The sequence below is a fragment of the Empidonax traillii genome, unplaced genomic scaffold (assembly GCF_003031625.1).
Source record: "Empidonax traillii isolate 1590-97213 ecotype Southwest subspecies unplaced genomic scaffold, ASM303162v1 scaffold225:size1387458, whole genome shotgun sequence".
Taxonomy (NCBI): domain Eukaryota; kingdom Metazoa; phylum Chordata; class Aves; order Passeriformes; family Tyrannidae; genus Empidonax; species Empidonax traillii.
Window position 1 is genome coordinate 44846 of NW_020955418.1, and position 18607 is coordinate 63452.

The following is an 18607-nucleotide window of genomic DNA, read 5'->3' on the forward strand; positions in this document are numbered from 1 at the left end:
GTTTCTATTTTTAAGTACTTTGGGTTTAGATTTGCTATCAACTAGTTTTTCCATTTAAAAATTAGTATTTTTGAGGTAAGGTAGAAAAAACAGTAGTTGGAGAACATAAGCACTAAGTACTGCAGTTCATGAGAGTAGAATAATGCTGAGTCATTTGAACTGTTCTCAGGTACAATTTCTGTAGCAGTGGGATTTTTCAATAGTGGTGTGGCTAAATTTTAAAGCCAGATTGTCTTAAAAAATGAACTTATATGTACTTAAGGTTATATGTGACATTGTCAGGTTTATTTATAATTGAAATACATATTTTGCAGCTCACTAACTGAATTATTGTTCTTACATACTGTAAACAGTGGGTTTATAGGGAGGCAGGAAACAAGCGTGTGAGCAAGATGCTTGACGTTTTGGGTTTGACTTTCTGTGCTAGGAAGGTTCAGTTTAAGGTTGTCCTTCCCTTGTCACCTTTTATTCTGTTTCAGTTGGATAGAAATCTGACTAAACAAGGATTTAGAAGACCCTTTTTTCCTAACAGAGCCTGTCCTGGTGCAAGCCAGGATGGTTTGTGGTATTCGCGTCCAACCGAAGTCACATTGCTGACTCCTGTCTTCTAGAAAGATAGGTATTGTCATTAGTGGTTTTGGGACCATAAATCAAACTGAACCAAGTGAAATGTAAAATGGTGGATTGTAAATTTGTTAAACCAGAAGGTATGGGCCTGAAGGAGAGAGTTCACCCCCAAAGTCTTTGCTGTAATGTTACCGTGATTTGCAAGGCGCTCATTTGCACAGCTGAAGGTAGGGAAATACTGAAGCAAGTATGGAAAAAAACCCACCCCTAATGTGCTGTCGAACAGTATCTCCATGGTGATTTTGATAATAGTTAAAACCAATTTAAATTATTCTAAAGTTGTTCCTGTTTTCCCACATTTGCAGGCATGAAAATGCCTGCTCTTAATTTAAAAAGAATTTGAGAAATAGGCAAATACACTCAGGTTTTGGTAAGTTTTTAATGAGAAATAAAACAAGGATGTGTGTTGTTACTGTTTCTGAACCACAAGTATATGTAGTTCTACAACAGAAGTCCATTATGGTGCTGTGCACCGCCTTGCAGAGCTGTCCCTCAGCCTGGTGATTTTAAACTTGCAGAGAGTAGAGAAAGGGGAAAGCAATCTGAAGAATATAATGTGCTGTAGAACTGCTATGCTGGATGCTTTCTTTGTTTTCCTGCAAAAAAAAAGAGCAGTTTAAGCTTTGATGTATAACTTTGGGTACTCTGGGCTTGTCTAAACTCCTAAATTAGTTACAGTGTGGGCTGTACCAAACTGTTAAAAAATTCAAATAAACCCAAACTGGGCCCAGCCTTGTCTGTAGCTCAGGTGTATTTTCATTTGCAGTGGCAAGCCAGTGGTCTGCCTTAGAAAGGTCTTGTCATACTATGCAGGGCTTTAAAAAGTAGGAGATAGCTGAAGAAAACTGTGAAAGTAAAATCAGTGTAAATGCAATAACCTTTTGTTGCCCAGCCTATAAGATCCTAATTCTGTCAGACTCTACCAGTTTTTTCACACACTGTGAGGCATATGATTGTTTGTGTAATTTTTAATTTAATTTTTTTTTTTTAATTCTAGATGTATTTACATTTTTAGAACCCGATTTGTGCATTTGCTCTTTGGTGGAGCGTATTTTTAGTATCTCTTAATTATGATGATTTCCTGGTAGCCAGATAAAGTTTGGAGTTCTGTAGAAACCTTTTCCCAAGCTGTGTTTCCTGTCTCATTGGTCGGAAGCTGCCTCTTCCTCCAGGTGCTGCTTTAGTAACCGGAATCTTGGTGCACACAGGCAGCTGTTGTGGTTTATTCTGATATTTATTTGAGCTTAGTCTTTATTTTCCAAGGACCTCAAGTAAGCAATTTGTTTGTTTTGAGACAATATCCAAGGTAAGCCAACTTGTTGAAACTGCTCATTGGGCGACTTTAAAAATAATTTCTCCGCATTCTAAAACCTCTGCTTTTCCTGTTGATTAGATTATTTGTGGGCTAATTAAAGTTTTCATATTCTGATGAAATCTATAAAAACACTGGTCATATATTATGAAAAAATACATACAGTAACTTTTAATGACTGGGTTCTTTTGTTAATCTTAATTTTAGTAAAATATATCTTCATGAAAATGAAGGCTTTTGAGAGTTGTCAGACATTAAATCTCATTTGGAACAGTGTATGTTTTTTACAACAAAGATAATCCTTCTGTCACTGAGTTAAATCCTGACTTTTCATTCCAGTGAATCAGGAACTTAATTTTATTGTTTGTAATTATTTGAATATACATTTAGTAAAAACAATTCACTTTGTAAAGAAACTGTTAAATAAGAGTTTAAAAACTGCTAGGCCTTGTAACTTCTAGTTATTTTCCTTTCCCTCTAATGTGGAAGAAAGACTGTGTGCACCTAGGTTGCTTATTCTACTTTTTTTTTTCACGTTTTGCCAACACTCTCTCACCGCTTGTCAGCCGAGTGTAGAGCAGTAGTGCTCTGAGCTTCATCCCTGGTCATATGAAAATGTACTCTAAATTCTGTCAAGTATAATTTTAAACATTTTTGAGGAAAACTGCATTCTTTGAAGCACTCCCTGGCGTCTTGTCTTGCTTTGATATTTTTACTTGAAAGGGTCTGTAATGAGGCAGTTGCAAGTATAAGTTGCTAAGTCATAGTGCACTTGAGAAACTGCTTGGCTGGCTGTCTTCCACTGCCCGTTTTTATGGTTTTATTTTTCTGATTTTGAAGGGTTTTGGTTGTTTAGTGAATAGCCATGTTACTGATAGGTTTTGGCAGCCTCACACAGTACCGGTTGTAGCCAAGTTATGATGTTACAGTCCGGATGGATGGGCAACAGGATGGATAAATAACCAGTTGGGGTTGGAGGGCGGTAGATTATGGGTCATGCCCTGCGTGGAGGCTGGTGACAAGCAGCACACTGCTCTGTCCTGGAGGAGGTGATGGACACCTGGCAGCAGGGAAGGCCACAGCACCCTGGGCTGCGTGAATGGAACATCAAAAACCAGGAGTGAGTTCAGTGAAGGGCTGCTTGAAGCTTTGGTATCTGTAGCAAAAGCAAAAAAGCCCGCAAAGAATGCTCGTGTGCATTTTATGGTCTGGCTGGATGGGTCTACAAAAAGCAAGTGAACTATAGAGGGAGGGGGACAAAGGGCATTTTTTGCATTACTCTGTGCCTTTCTCTCTTTAGAACAGATATATTTATGGGTTCTACTTCACATGAGAACTATAAAGTTACATAATAAGTTGATTGAAGGGAAGTAAACTGATTGCATAACAGTATGGAGGCACTAAAAAGCAATCCATTTGGACAACTTGACATCTCTCATGTTAGGCCTTAAGGTTGTGTTAGCCATGTAAACAACCAGTGTTTTCAATTGCTGGTTTTTTTTTTCCTGTAGTCATTCTTCTAATTTGTTTTAATTGTAGCCACACTTTTTTTGGGAAATCTGTTGTGCATAGCTGGAAATTTTTTTATATTAAAGTATAAAATGGTGATTTTGTTGGTTGGATAGAAACTTTAGGTACTGTGGCAGATTTTTAATTTGTAAAATGTGTCAACCAGGCCTAGGAATGATATCAGAATATGGTGTCCCCTGTACTTGATTTATACAGTTATAAGCTATTTTAATTTGTTTCTTTGGGATTTGGATTTTTCTCGTGTCTAGTTCAAACATTTAAGACCCAAGGCAGGTGAGTTTTTTTCCAGAAATAGAGGTAATTTATAAATCACAATATTTTATAAAGTCATTAGAAAGAACTAATTTTTCTTGAGGTCCTGGCTTTAATAAATTAATCTTGTCATAGGAATACAATGTCTGGTTAGCGGAGCTGCTGCCTGCAGAAAGATATCAAAAATGCAAATTGAGATGTGGAAACGTGGACCAAATAATACTGTGCTTCTAGTCTTGCCTTGATTCCTAGGACTTTGGCCTATTTGTACAGCTGTATGGTGATTTTTTTCCCAAAAAATCCTATAGGGAAATCAGTGCTTTAAGGACTACACTCTAGACTCTGTTTTTGGTTTGTTTGTGGTTTTTTTGTATTGACCTCTGAGAGTACAGGGCAGTCCTTTTAATGGCTGGAATTAACTAGTACAGCTTTCCAGCCCCATTAGGGGGTATAGGCACGATCCACAGGGCCAGAAGGAGATGATGGCTACAGCTTTTTCTCATGCTGAGGTGTTTGGAGAAGTTTTCCATTTTTAAGAAATGTTTTGCCTACTTTTAGTTTCTGTTCTGTTAAAGGTCATCTCGTGGAGAATTAAAGTCACCTTTTATTTGGGTTATTGTGACAATTCCTGCATGTCCCCATCTAACTGTGCATTAGCATTTTCAGTGTTGTCTTTTCTTTCGGTGCACAGCAGTGTGATTGAGACATAGGTGCAGTTAGTAACTGAAAGGTACAATTTTGTGGTGAAAGGAAAAAGACAATAGTATTTTAAGTGTGACAGGTCTCTGCATCCTGCGAGGAATTCATATGAGCAGTGTGTGATGGTATATGGGTGATACTCCTTTCTTTCTTAGAACTCCTTCAGTGCTGTCTCCTTTCAGTGTTTTATAAACTACACTTGGCTTATGGAAAATGTAAAAAAAAAAAAACAAAACAGCATTATAAAAGAAGCAGTGCACCCATTTTCCATGGTTTCATGTTTGATTGTTGTCTTCATCGAGCCATCCTTAGCATTTCTGACAACAAACAGAAACCACAAATGTAGCAGTTGGGTTTTGCTTAGGCAAGCAACTTTTATTACACCTGGCAGAGCGTGAAATCGTGCAGCAAGGTTCTTGGTGTTAACTCTGTAACAGACTTTGGAGAAGGAGCCTGTGACAGCTCTTCAAGAATGTGTATGTAGAGTTTCTGTGGAACACATCAGCACTGCAGGCAGCTGTTGCCATTTAGCTTTGGCCGGGGACAATTTCAATTTAACAGACCATTTTAGGCAGAAGTTAAAAACAGAGTGCTCAATGTTAAGAAAGAGCTTGCATCACTCTCATCTCTTACTTGGATGCCATCTCTGTTTCGGGGTTAAAAATATCCTGAACTCCCAATATAGAGTGCAAAACTGTCAGAATGTATCATGAGAAAGACAGGAAATTTCTGTTGTCAGTGAGAGCCTCTGGCTTTTATTATTACAATTGAATAGCATTTCTGCATCATAGACAATGTTATTAATAATTGCTCATCATTCAGGCCCGTATTAAAGGAGTTGCTCCAGGGGACACAGAGTCATCATACACCACAGTGTAATTGATAATAAAGACATGTTGCCTTCAGGGAAGATGCTTTCCTTTTTATACTCTGATGTTTTACCTCTGAAATCTGCTTGAAGAAAAAGATTTCAGCTTATTTACTGGTGTTTTAATGAATATTTGGTGTGTCAGACAGTCCGGTTTTCTGGCTTCTTTTGGCATCTCTCACAGCTCAGATGCTTCTGTGTATGATCTGTGACCTTGATGCAGGCAACGGAGTGAATTACTGCTCTCTGATGCTTTGGCCTGATTTAATAAAACATGCTCTGCGTTTGGGTAATAATCTCTATAATGGTAAATGTGTTTAATGAGTGTCTGTGTTGTAAAATATTACTAACATAACATTTTTCCTGGAAGACTGACACAATGTTTGTCCTAGAAAACCTTGTGCTCTTCCAGCATTTATCTGTATGGATGCCATATTCTAGCTGTGTCTGTCTGGTGTGTGAAAGCTTGGACATTTTTCACCCAGTGGTATTTGTTGGAGCTTCTTCTAATGGGTAGAACAGATCAGCAGCTCTTCTTGCCACCTCCATCCCTTCCATCAGCAGCTCAGCAGTAGCAAATTCTTGTTTCATTGTAAGCAGAGTGCTCACGAGACCAGTTCAGGAAAGTGAGCAGAGAACTCTGGGAGGAAGGGTTACAGTTTACATATTTCTCCTAATAAGCAATTTTTCTGAAGCATAGCCTACTAGTGGTCTGGCTACTGTTGGTATTTCAATAGCAGCCACATCTTTTTATTTTTGAAGATGTTATCCTTCACTAAACAGCACGATTCTTTTCTTTGTATGTCCTCTGGCCAGTCAGTGACTCCTGTAGAGCAAGACAGGGGAAGGAGTTCTACTGATATTCTGCCTGATACTTCCTTTGCTGCAGGAGGAAAGAGGAACTGCCAGAGACCCAGCACAGCTACGTCCAAGCAAATTCAGTTGTCACTGTGTGTCTGTACAGGCTATATGAGCTGGGCCTTTCTGTTTGGTGTCAGATTGGTAGTTCATGGCAGTTGGCTTTGCGTTTATGGTGTTGGTGTCATCATTGTCTTCTCTGCTGCTGTATATTTATTAATGCCTGCGTGGTGGTGTCTTTAAAAACAGTACTGATTACCTACCTCCTGTCAGCTCAGGCTGCTTTCATGGTTTCTGTAGATACATACCTCTGCTTCAGGCAGGATATCCTTCAAAGGATTTTTCCATTCTGTCTGAAGGCCAACAAACCCAGAATCTCAGACACATGTGCACACACACACACACACACACACACACACACACACACACTTATGTATGTTTATTTATGTCTATGTCCACATAGCTATATATGTATCTTTCCACTTGCATTGTGGTGGAAATGTGCTGCAATGTTCAAATTAAAGGTATTACTTCTGTGTGCGTATTAGGAAGATATGATTGCAGAAGCATCATTATCTGAGGTATTTTTGGCAGAATTCCGAAATGCCTGTTGGTGGTGGACAGGGGCTTTCAGGTATTCCTGTTTATACAGCTCAGGATATTTGCATCTTGCCTCAAGATAATAAATAGTTATGACATCACTTTAATGTGAAGGTTATGCTGCCTAATATAGCATTCTTATCCTGTTCTAAAATGTAGTTGCAAAGCCCAGAAGCCTTCTTTCATAACAGCCTGTGTTAACAGTCTGTAGTAACAATCTGTCAGTATTGAACTGGTTCCGTAGCTTTTAAATTCTGAGAGTCAGGGGGCTGTACATGCAATATTTTACTTATTTGTTTGTTTTATGCTCAGCTGAACTAGATGCTGAACATGCACAGAAGGTTTTGGACATGGAGCACACCCAGCAGATGAAGCTAAAGGAACGCCAGAAGTTCTTTGAAGAAGCCTTCCAGCAGGACATGGAGCAATACCTTTCTACGGGATACCTGCAGATAGCAGAGAGGCGAGGCAAGTCTTAAAATACATTCCATGTAATGCACAAACTCACAGCTTGGAGAACGTTGTTGAGGGGTCAGAGGCAGCAGCGGTTTTAACACACTGCAGCATCCAAGTTCTTCCTCAGAGGAACTGGAACTTCAGATAAGCCAATCAAACAAACTTTGTGTCCCAGGGGAACTAGATACCTTAGATTAGCCAGACTCTGTTCCTTGTCTGAGGAAATGCAGAGCACTGAAGTGCATCTGGAACAGCACTTTCCTCTGCAGCTGAAGAGTGCATCTATGTCTATAAAGATAGGGATGGAGGCAGCTTCTTCTGTCCACTGGAGTTCCAAAGCCTGGGATTGTCACCTGGCAAGGAGGTGCGTCAGAAAAAAATTGAAAAGTGCGGAGGAAAGCTCAGCATTGCATTGCAAAACAGTTCCCAGGTGGTAGCTGTTTCCACTGCGTGTGTAACATGCAGGGTGTGTGATTAGTACAGGGAAGGTCAGATAAAGGTCTCTCCTTATTACGAGATGACGCAAGTCTGGCATCTCTGGACTAGTTAAAGCACAGGAATGCCACAGACTACAGACACTTCTATGTGGGAGGTTTTCCATCTGTTGGGCCAAAATGCAGGGATTGTTGGACCAGTAAGGAAGCAAGTGGGAAATTATGCATTCATGCAGCAGGAAAAAATGTAGAGATTCTGTCCCTGTTCCAAGGCCAGTTCTGCTATCATTTGTAATGTCAGAGCAGGGAATGCAATCCAAGATTTCCATTTCTCTGCTTGGGTGCTAAAAATACTCATCTGCAAGATGCTTTTAGATGGGTAGCTAGGGAGAGGTGGGATATGTAAGTCTAAATCTGTGGTCCAGTGGGGAACTGAGTTTGGGTCTCCTGCTTTCTGTAATATATAGTCCATTAGAGTAAAAGTGGACATTCTCATGGGCTAGTAGTACTGGACACACAGCTGGCTTTGAGTGTTAAGCTACCTGACATTTGGAACTTTTTAGTATAATGTGGAACACGTGTATCAAAGAAAGTGTTTTAATGAAAGATTTGGTCTTGCAGTACATGCAAAACTACGGAGCTATAGTATATTTGGAAAAAAACCCAATCAAATAGAAGGATTTCATCTCAGTTCACCTATGAATACTTTTAAGAGTGTAATTTTATATTTACATAAACCAATAAACTGCTCATTTTAATATTTGATGTTACACATGTAGCAACTGGGCTTAAATCTGGGTACCCCTGAACTTAGTTGTTTTGTGTTTGCATGTTTTGTTGCTCAAGGAAGAAGATGCTTATCCAAGTATTTAATTCCCTTGCAAGTTGTCAGTATTATATTGACAGTAATAAGTGGTTTGCTTGAGTAATTAATAATGTCTAATCCCCATGCTGGGAGAAGATATTGGGCATGAGCCTAGGTTTTGCATACCACTGTCATTTCTTGTATTAGCTGAGAGGGAGAATGGCTGCTCTCTGTTAACATGAATCCTTATTTTTGAATTTCCATACCCCTTGTATATTGACATTGTGTGCTTAAATGTGTTTGGTTTTCTCTAAAAAGACTTTTAATTGAGAGAATTTTAGAGTTCCAAAATGGAAAGTTTCAATCTTTGCCCCTGAGCCCCATCCTACCACATTTCTGACAATGCTTTTGCTATAAATGTTGTTTCTAAAAAATGTGTGGTTTTTACAAAAACAGTAATGGATGTTATTTTCACAACAAAGATTGCACAGAGTGCGCTTGGATTTGGGCTGAAATTGCTGCTGAGCAGCTCCTCTGGGTGCGTTCCTTCCTTTCCTTGTTTCACTGTTGCTAATGCACACAATAATAGCAGCTATTGAAGCCTTGGTATGTGATAATGATTGTCAGTTCGCTCATTGCACTGTTTTTACTGCAGAACCGATTGGGAGTATGTCTTCCATGGAAGTGAATGTGGACATGCTGGAACAGATGGACCTAATGGACATGTCTGACCAAGAAGCACTTGATGTCTTCTTAAACTCAGGAGGCGAAGACAACAATATGCTTTCTCCCATGCTGGGTATGGTACTAGTAATGACAGCGTGCTTTGAGACACAGTGATAAATCACCAGAATTGCTCTCATTTGTAATGGTTGATGTAGATGGAATATTCTTCATTAGTGCTTTTCAAAACATTTAGTTCCTGTACAAGGGAGCTTGACGTGAAACTACGTGGTATTTCTGGGCTGTCTCTTTTTTTCATCCAGTTACTGCAGCTTCCTGTTGTATTCATCACAGTATGGATGGGTGATGTGTTACACACTGTTTTAAGGTGCATTTTTCTCAGAATGGGATTAACAGAGGACTTTTTAACAAACATCAACAGAAAGTCCAGAATGTGGCTTGGTAAATTTGCACCAGTTGTATAGTGTAAGACCTTCAGTGAGAGATACTCAGAGAAATGGCTCAACCCAGCAGTTCATACACACACACACACATATAAAACATAACAGTGTATTAGAAACTTCTGAATAGTGAGTATGATAGTGCAGCTCTTTCATGTAGCCCTCCTCCTGCTAATAATGTTAGTTAAATTGGATTAAGTTAATCCAAAATTTTGTTTATGTGTTCTGATGAACAAAACCATATTTGTGTTCTGACAAGTTGCAGCATGATGAGGGATCTGCATAAAGGTAGGGAATTAGTGTCTGGGTAGTGGATCTTTTAACTACCAGGGAAGTTATGTTTTCTCAGTTAAAAACTTCTGTACTAAAATGCCTTTTCTCAGAAGAGCCAAAATGATTTTTGTTGGGGAAGATGGTGAAGTTCCTTTGGAGGTACTTTTGATTTCTTCTGAAAATGCAGATTGAAATATTTTTATAGAAGTACTTATGGTACTTCCTATATACAGGTGATTAACACCTGCTGTGAATGTGAAAAGCTTAGAATAAGTAGTTAAGGCACACTTGACTACTAAAGGGTTTTGTGTTTCATTGCAAAAACTGAATTCAGATGGCTGGTTCTGGATAGGCATCAAATTCATGCATTATTAAAGTTGATCATCATTTGAGCATGCCAGTAATTACAGAATCTAGGACTGTTTTCCTCTTGCTGGGTCTGGCAGATGTTGGATGAAGAGGCTTCGTGTCTTAACAGCAAACAGTCTAACTGGATGATCTAAGGAAGTGCAGAAACTACTAGGTGGGATTGGTTTTGTTTGGTCTTGGTTTTGGTTTGGTTTTTTTCTCACAAATAGATGTAAAAATTATCAGCCTTTGAAAAAAACTCTGTGATTTATTTTGTGCTGTGATGTGTTACAGCGTGTATAGATAGTGTATATATATGCACATACACTAATAGAATGTACCCACGCTGTGATGTTCCAGCACTGCAGCCTTTCTGCAGAGCTTGGCTGGACTTGCAGCAAGATTTACTCCTTGACAGCTATTCCTACTGCAGTGTAACAGTCCTGTGAACCTTGCTGTTGTGGTTCATTTCCCTCTGAATAAGGGCTTTTTGTGCTTGGAACCTGGTCCCCTAGTATCAAACTAAATATGCAATAGTCTTAATTCTCAGAAAAATGAGATGACTTAAAGGTAACTCTTCATTTTGCTGTCAGTGGAGATAGTGGGTGGTCAGGACAAGCAGTTGAACTGAAAAATTTACTTCGCTCTGTCCCTTCTGAAAACTCCCCTCTGTGTGTTGTGTAAATTAATCTAATGCATGCTGGTGTACACAACATAAAGGCAGGTGTCTCTAAAATTTCTTGGGATGCCTCATGATTCCTAATATCACTTCCAGTCAATATAAATTCATGCACTACCTCAAGAAGCAACTCAGTGGAGACCTACCAGATATCCTGGAGTGACACAGCCAGGATGTTCTCTGCCCAGGCCAGTTGGTCAGCTGTCAAAATTGTGAATGTACCCGTTGTTTATCAACTTGTGTTGGAACTGGAGTCCTGCCCAGGGCACGTTTCCCCACAGAGTTCCTGGGTCCCAGAGGAGCTACTACAATGTCACATAAAGTTGCTGTCCAAGTTTAGGACCAGAATTTAAGATTGCAGCTAGTTAGGGAAAGAAATGTGCCAGAGCAACAGTATTTAGTACAAGAAGCTTTTCTTACCTCCAGATGCTGTTGTGACATTTTCCTTGTTAAAATTTAACTCAGGTACTTGGTAAGACTATGGGGACCAGTCACAGGGCAGTGTAGTTTGAACTACTCTGCTCTGCCAACAGCCTGAGCAGAGCTAAGGTGTAGCGATCAGCTCATCCATCCATCTGACCCTTCTGAAACATTTTTAAAACAAAATCTCACAGATTTTTAAGAGGAGTATTTTCTTACTAGAGTTACTCAGTGTTGAAGGTGGGTGCGCTGATTATGGAGAAACACTTGTGTAATAGAGAAGGAAAAAAAGGCTTTATTTGGCAGTGCACATAGACAGTTACTGTCCAGGGAAGAGGATCTAATTTTGAAACCTGAACTCTCAAACTGCAAGCAAACACTGTTAAATTGAACTTGCTTAGAAGACTTTCTTGCACAGGATATGGAGGAAGCATAGTCTTAAAATCCCATTCCTGTGGACTTGAGCTATGGTAGAGCTGTACCAGAGGAATGCTTTTATGACGAGGGCAAGAATTTGTTTTGCTTTTGCATCTTCATTTTTAGTCAAAACTGGAGATGGCTATCAGTGCCTGTCTTCTAGGGTTTTTTGGTTTTTTCTTTATTTCCCCAGGGTTTGTGTCGTTCAGTTGGACAGTTTGTTGGGAGGATTTTCCTCTTGGTGACGATTCTCAGGACATGCTGACGTCCGAGTGGACGTTATTAAAGTCAGTTAGGAGGATTAAGTGGTCTTTGCTAACAGGCAAACAGGGCATCAGCTATGTCTCTTAACAGTCAGGACTTAATGCTGCTGCCATCTTACCTTATTTATCTCAAGCATTAGAGATTCCAGAATGAGCGAGAGACATACGCACCATCAGAAACAGATTAAAACCAGCCTGGGGCTTGTTATGAGAGATCAACTTCAGAAAAGCCAAAAGCAGCTTTGTGTTCTGGGAGGGATTTCTAATGGTGCTTTGCAAACGGAGGAAAACAGCCTGAATGTGACTCACTAACCGGTGCTGAGCTAATGTTCATGTACTGACTGACCGATTCCCTTGCCGAGCCAAAGCTTGATTTTTGTTGTTGTTCTTTTTCCAACTACAAGGGCCTGACACCAACACCTACGTGAATGAGATAAGTCTTCAGGTCCCGAGCCAGTCTGAGTTACGACAAAAACTGTCTTCGCTGTCCTCAACCTGCACTGATTCTGCCAGCCAAGATGCAAGTGAAGGAGAGTCTCCAGTTGTTCAGTCTGACGAAGAGGAAGTTCAAGTGGACACTGCCCTTGCTGCTGTAACTGAAAGAAAGTGTGCTTCAGATGCTAGTGATGAAAGTGACTCTCAAACTATTTGAATCTTAAAACCATATCCTTTAAGAATGACTTCTGAATGAATGAACAAGTGAATGAAGAGCTTGCCTGTGTAACAATTTGCTAACTGAGCATAACAGCCAGATCTTTTTACTTAGTAAAAACTGCCTTTTTACAAAATTGCCAGTCATATGGAGGTTGGTTTTTAAAGAAAAAAAAAATACGCCTAAAGCACACACACTTTAACAGTAGTCTTGGGGCTCAGGGGAGCAGTAAAACTGTTGTATATACTATGTATAAGAGAATTAAAGGGGAAAGATAGACGTTACTTTGACCACTAACCTTTAAATGGCTGATTGGAAATACTTAAAGAGTTGATGTGTAACACTGAACCCAAATTGTTCCTTGCATGTTTTCAGCTGCTGCAACTGAAGATTTAGGATCCAAACCAAAATGAAAAGTTATTTTCTACTCTTTACTACCTACTGTCTGCCTCCTGCCTTTGTCTACGAATGCAGCAGTGTTTACTGTTCTCACACTTCTTATTCAGGACCAACTTAGTTATTGTAGGTGTTAAGGAAAAAATAAGAACCTGAAAAGGAGGAGAGATGCATACTGAAATGTTACACTCCTTGTGGAGCAGGTATCTTAGCATTGTGTAAACTCCTCTTTCGAGATAAAATAAAGTATTTCTATCCCAACCATGTCTTTTACTTGACTACCCAAGTATTTTATCCATGACAGTATACAGAGGAGCCTAATTCAGGAAACAAAAAAGGTTATTAGAAGCACCAGTGTAATGTGTTTTCCCATGGTAACATCTGTTTGACTACACTGATGCAGGCCAGCAGTGCAAGGAAAATAAACCTGAATTAATTATAAATTAAGTGCATATATTTTATGAACTTTAGGACCTATAGGCATCATCTTATTGCCGTTTTTTTCTGCAGTCATTTTTGTCTCTACACTTGAGGTCTGAACATGTCTAACACCTGTTGCTTGTCAAGTCTCATGCTCTATTTGCAGGGATCTGCTCTCCTTTGAGAAGGCTCCTGGCTCCTGCTCTTCATGCACGGAGGGAAGGAATGTAATCAGAAACAGCGTAAGTACAAGGACGAGCTGTGATGTAGATCCCTTCCAAAGACCTGCCCTGACAGACCGAGGGAACGAGGCATCTCCTGCTGCTCGCCAGCTGGGAAGTGGCCAGCTTCCTTAAGGATTCACTGTTAGCTGACAAAGTGTTTCCTAACCCCTGCCTGGGAAAGGAAGGCTGGAAGCTCACTACCCACAGTAAGAGATTTACTATTCAACAAAGCATCTGCTGAAAGAAACTTTTCTTGAAGGAGCCTCCTTTACTCTCTTGCTTTCCAGAAGACAGACAAAATGTCCAAAAAAGTTTTGGTTTTTTTTATTAAACCTTGTAGTACAAACCTGGAAAGTAAACAAAAAACTGGCAATAAACAACATGAAGTCTTTCCTTACAAGGAAAGAGAGCAGAGCAGCGCTAATAAATTAAATGTCAAACTGTAAGCCATAGTCAGAAGTTTACTGTCAAGAGGGAAAAGTACACAGCAAGGCCATAAAAACCAGACAACCACATTTGAAAACACTTGACTCTGTTTATGTTATTGTTAAATATTCCAAAACAGTTCAGTCTTCTGCAACAACAACCAACAAATTGTATTATAGGACTTTCCTGACAGTCACCACTGGCAAGCTCAGTGCAATATGGGTAGCTACGGTATTGTTGAATTCAATTACGAAACAAAACAGTTTGTGAAAACATTTTCCCTTTTTTATTCCACACATACTGTACACACAACCAGAAAAGGGCAACAGCTACTCCATTATTATTTTTTGTTGTTGTTCAGTGATGTAAGCAGCACTTATAAATGTTACAAGAAAAACCCTGTAAGCATCCAATCCAACCGATGAAGAAAGTGAAACGTAAGGCTTTTCTTCATCTTGTCTCTTTGCCATCCCTCCCCCCACCCCAAGAAAAGGCTCAAGTATTTAAAAAAATTTACAGGCATATGTACAAAAGGTGTGATTTTTTTTTTTTTTTGTTACAACATGAAGAGAAAAAATAGACAAGATGAAAGCAAATGCATTTTCACATTCAAAAGAAATATGCAGACCTGCTAGTGGCTCTAAATGTGATCATACAATGAAACAAATTCAAAACAAAAATTAATGCTTGACTGTGTAAAGGTGTGAAAAACAGCAGTGGAATGGAAATGGAATGTTAGAAAGATTGCACGTCTATGACAAAAGAAGCACTTATGGCTTCAATCACTTTTTTTTTCTTTTTTTTCCTTTTTTTTTTTCTATTTTTAAAGGATGCTATTGAAGGGTTTTTGATAAAGTAGCCAACAGCACCAAAAAATAACAGAATGGATTTCCTAATGAAATCAGGCACAGTTTTCCCTCACATGACTCCTCAAGGCAGGCAGTCTTTTTTCCTCTTTTTTTTTTTTTTTTCTTTTTTTAAATTTTTTATTTTTCCCCCTCAAAACAGATGCATAGTGATGTGCTGGTAAAAGAGAACATACTCCAAATCTCCTCCTTTTGCCTACAGTTAGGAAACGAAGTCCATCTTCAGCTGCCATAACCTCCCAAAGAAAGTGTGTATTCACCAATTTAAAAAATTACAAAACTCATCTTGCCGTGACAGAATAAAAGACAGCCAAAGTAAAGCAATTTCTTTCAAGTTTTTGTCTCCTATCCCTTTTCTCTCTAGAAAAATCTGCTCACATGACTGGAGAACAAATTATAAAACACATCAAACTTTAACCTATCCAAAAATGGGTTAAAAGCCTTTTTTCACAGTTACCAAAAGGCTTTTTATTTTTTTCAGCCATAGGGACAATACAAATTAATATTTTATCAGCCCCTTGCCAGTTTCAAAACAGTGAACATACGGCAGTTTAAAAAAATCAGACTGCTGTATCTATCTATTCTAAGTACAAAAAAAAAATTTTTTTTCAACAGTTTAATGCTAAAACAAAATTAGTTCTCTAAAACCAGAAGAAAATCTTCTTTAGAGCTAGTGCAAAGACAGCTTGTATTCTACAGCAAGTACTCCAAACTATGGTATAATAATTACAAAAAATATATATAAATTGACAAAATGAGAGTGTTGGCATCTTCAGGATTAACTTGAAGCACTTTTGGATGAACTGGAGGATGAAAGCCTAGATGATGGCACGTCAACTGTCGCTCTCTTACGAGGTCCTCTTTTTGGTGTAGGCTTGCTGATACAGTTCTCAATGCTGCCATTTTTACCAGATACTTTTCCACAGATTTGATTGACAAGACTGATTATTTGTTCCTGTTCAGGAAGTAGGAAAAACAAAACACAAATCAGCAACTGCTCTTCAGTCACTTAAAAAGAACAGAGAGACAGTGCTCAAAAGCTGCTGAGGAGCCCATCTCAAAAGGCTGCTTGAACCGAGTGCTGCTCCCCAAAAGCTGATTTTGTAATTTCTCCCACTGCTTCGCTACTTACCTTTCAGGCTAATGGTAAATTGCTGCCCCAGTCTCTACTCTGCCTCTGCCCCCTCACACCCAAGGGAGAAATGGGGCCAGCTGGACAGGTGGAGACATGTAGCATTAGCCCAGAGCCCAGGCACAGCCCTAAATCATCAACTTGAGTTCTGTGATTATCCATCATCACATGTGCTTGGAGCTGTTACCAGACCTCTCATCTACATGTGCTCTGCAACTCTGCCTTAAAAAATGTTCAGGCTGGACTGGAACAAGACAGCTGAACTTTCAGTTACCAACAGAGAGAAGGTATCCTGAAGTACAGAAGTTACCAGTGAAAGCAAAGCCTCAGGTCTGACAGCATACCAAAGCATTAAATGGCTTCTCTCTTCTGGAACACCTATTCATGCAGTTTATGCTTCAGGTTTCATCTTGGTCATCGTGTTTCCCTCTATTTGTTTTACTTAGATCATAATAAAGTGCCTTCTTTGCACACACATACAAAAAACCCCCAAACAACAACAACAACAAAAAAACACCAAAATAACAACAAACCCAAGACCAGCTTCCTGATGTCTCAGTAGGACAAAGGCAGAGTTAAGCCCAGCCCTAAGTTTTGGGTATCAAAGCCCCCCAGCTCACACAGCTGTGCCAGTACAGACCTCATCGTAACGGTACATCATTTTCAGCCCCCGACAAGACTTCTGTTTCTCCACGTGCCGCAGGGCACACTCCAAGCAGAAGACAACATTTTCATTCTCCTGTACAACCTGTATGAAAGAGCAGAGGAGGGGGTAAGAAGCACAGTAAGCTCCAAATTGTAGCCATGTTACGCACACAATATCGAGCTATTGTCTGAATCACTAAAGCTGGATTTTACTGCAAGTTAGTGGAAGGAGGCATAAACATCACACATTGTGAAATGATTCAGAATGTGTAGTAAGAAGAACATATCCCTTTTAAAGTGCTAATGTTGGCAAATACATATAATTTTGAAAAAAAACCAAACCAAAACACCAGTAGTAATGAAGGCTAAATCCAAATGGTATATGCATTTATTGGCATCTTCTATGTAGTCTGAAGATCTCCTGAAAGGAGCAGTTACCCATTACTTAAAATGCTGTCTTGAATAAGGATAAAATCAGCTTAACCACAGGATTCCTCAGCTACTTTGTTCAGCAGAGGTCATATTTGCTTGGCTGGCTGCCTGCCAAGCCTGCACACTCGGCTTGGAATTTAACAACCAACTTGATTTTTTTTTGTCTCCAACTACTGTTAAGAGTGACAAGGGAAAATCCCTCCCATGATTACACTTACTCCAGAGCAAATGGACCAGAATTAAGAGGTTCTGGTTGGTGCTTTGTTTTTTGTTGTGTGTTTTTTTAATAAACACATTTTAAAGTTACATCAAACTAGCGCTGCTTAAACAGTGGTCTAAAGACATGTAAAAAGACAGCATATTCTACCCTAGGGAGGGAAATGGCTACATCTGATCATTTATAGTTACATTTCATTTCCATTGAAAGCCTAACATCTATAACCAAAAAACTGCCAAAAGATGGGGGTTGGGGGAAGGGGAAGGGCCTAAATATAATATGGACACAAATGCACTGTATTATGTTTATTTAAATATCTGTTCTTGGAATTAAATGGTACATAAGGTGGTGGGAGGGGCTTTTGGTGTTTTTAATGAAGTGGCTGTATTTGTAGGTGTTTTGCATACAGCTAAAAACATCCAAATGTCACCATAGTGGTTAGCACACCTTCAAATGCCAGTGGGCAATTACTTCTAAAACCAGAGAAAGTTTATGGGCGTGACTGCTGGTTTTGAACAGACAGTTTGGCAAACAGCTTGACAGATGGGATACATCTACCCTGCAATTTGGCTTCCAGGGAAACCGTTGCAGCACGGGCTGTAGCTGCATGCCTGAGACTCGGGGCATGTATCTGAGCTGCCAGCTCATCCTGAGATCTGTTCTGCCATGACTTAATACTACTGGCAACCTGCAGGTATCTCTGTTACCCCCTCCTAGTGCAATGCAAACATGCTCACAGGTGCCCAAGAGTGGCTGAGTGACTGGTTTATCCCTTCCTGACAGGTGAGGGAAGTTAGCTGACACTAACTGTTGTCTTCTGTCACCACTGGCCAAGGTGATAAATGTTCTGGCACAACTAAATCAACATCTCTGTGTCTCGCAAGGAGTGCATGAGATGATGACTCTGTGGTCATGTGCTGCCTCTCAAATGCTTATAGTTCAACAGAATTTTAGAAAAGGGGGACAGGACCCCAGCGTCAGCAGAGGATTTTACCCACCATGGAAAGATAGCACAGGTGCTGACAAATCTGGCATCTCCTCTCTGACGTTTCTAACTGCAACCACTTTCGAGGCTTTTTCTTTCCATCCATCCCCGTGCTGCTGCTGTCGTGGCTGCCGTAGCGCGCTGAAGAGTGGAGACCCGCCTCGTACAGCTGCCGTCGCTGCCTCAGCTCCGTGTCCCTGTGAACGGGGTGTGCAGTTAGACACTGGCATCACCTCATGCCACCAGC

General features: G+C 39.8%; 2 protein-coding genes across 4 annotated transcripts in view; one reads left to right on the forward strand and one right to left on the reverse strand.

Annotated features, from left to right (window-relative positions):
• DTNBP1 (dystrobrevin binding protein 1) overlaps positions 1–13334 on the forward strand; it is a 54244-nt gene extending 40910 nt beyond the window's left edge. The window contains exons 3-5 of the mRNA XM_027887943.1: positions 7059–7214; positions 9097–9240; positions 12370–13334. Of these exons, the coding sequence (XP_027743744.1) occupies positions 7059–7214; positions 9097–9240; positions 12370–12617 (548 nt within the window). The 3' untranslated portion in view covers positions 12618–13334. The remainder of the gene's footprint in view (positions 1–7058; positions 7215–9096; positions 9241–12369) is intronic.
• A 1063-nt stretch (positions 13335–14397) lies between these two features.
• The window catches only part of JARID2 (jumonji and AT-rich interaction domain containing 2), a 214896-nt gene continuing 210686 nt past the window's right edge, over positions 14398–18607 (reverse strand). For all 3 annotated transcript variants that reach the window (XM_027887944.1, XM_027887945.1, XM_027887946.1), the window contains exons 16-18: positions 18374–18557; positions 16722–16829; positions 14398–15904 (exon numbers count right to left, since the gene is read on the reverse strand). In XM_027887944.1, the coding sequence (XP_027743745.1) occupies positions 15728–15904; positions 16722–16829; positions 18374–18557 (469 nt within the window). In that variant the 3' untranslated portion in view covers positions 14398–15727. The remainder of the gene's footprint in view (positions 15905–16721; positions 16830–18373; positions 18558–18607) is intronic.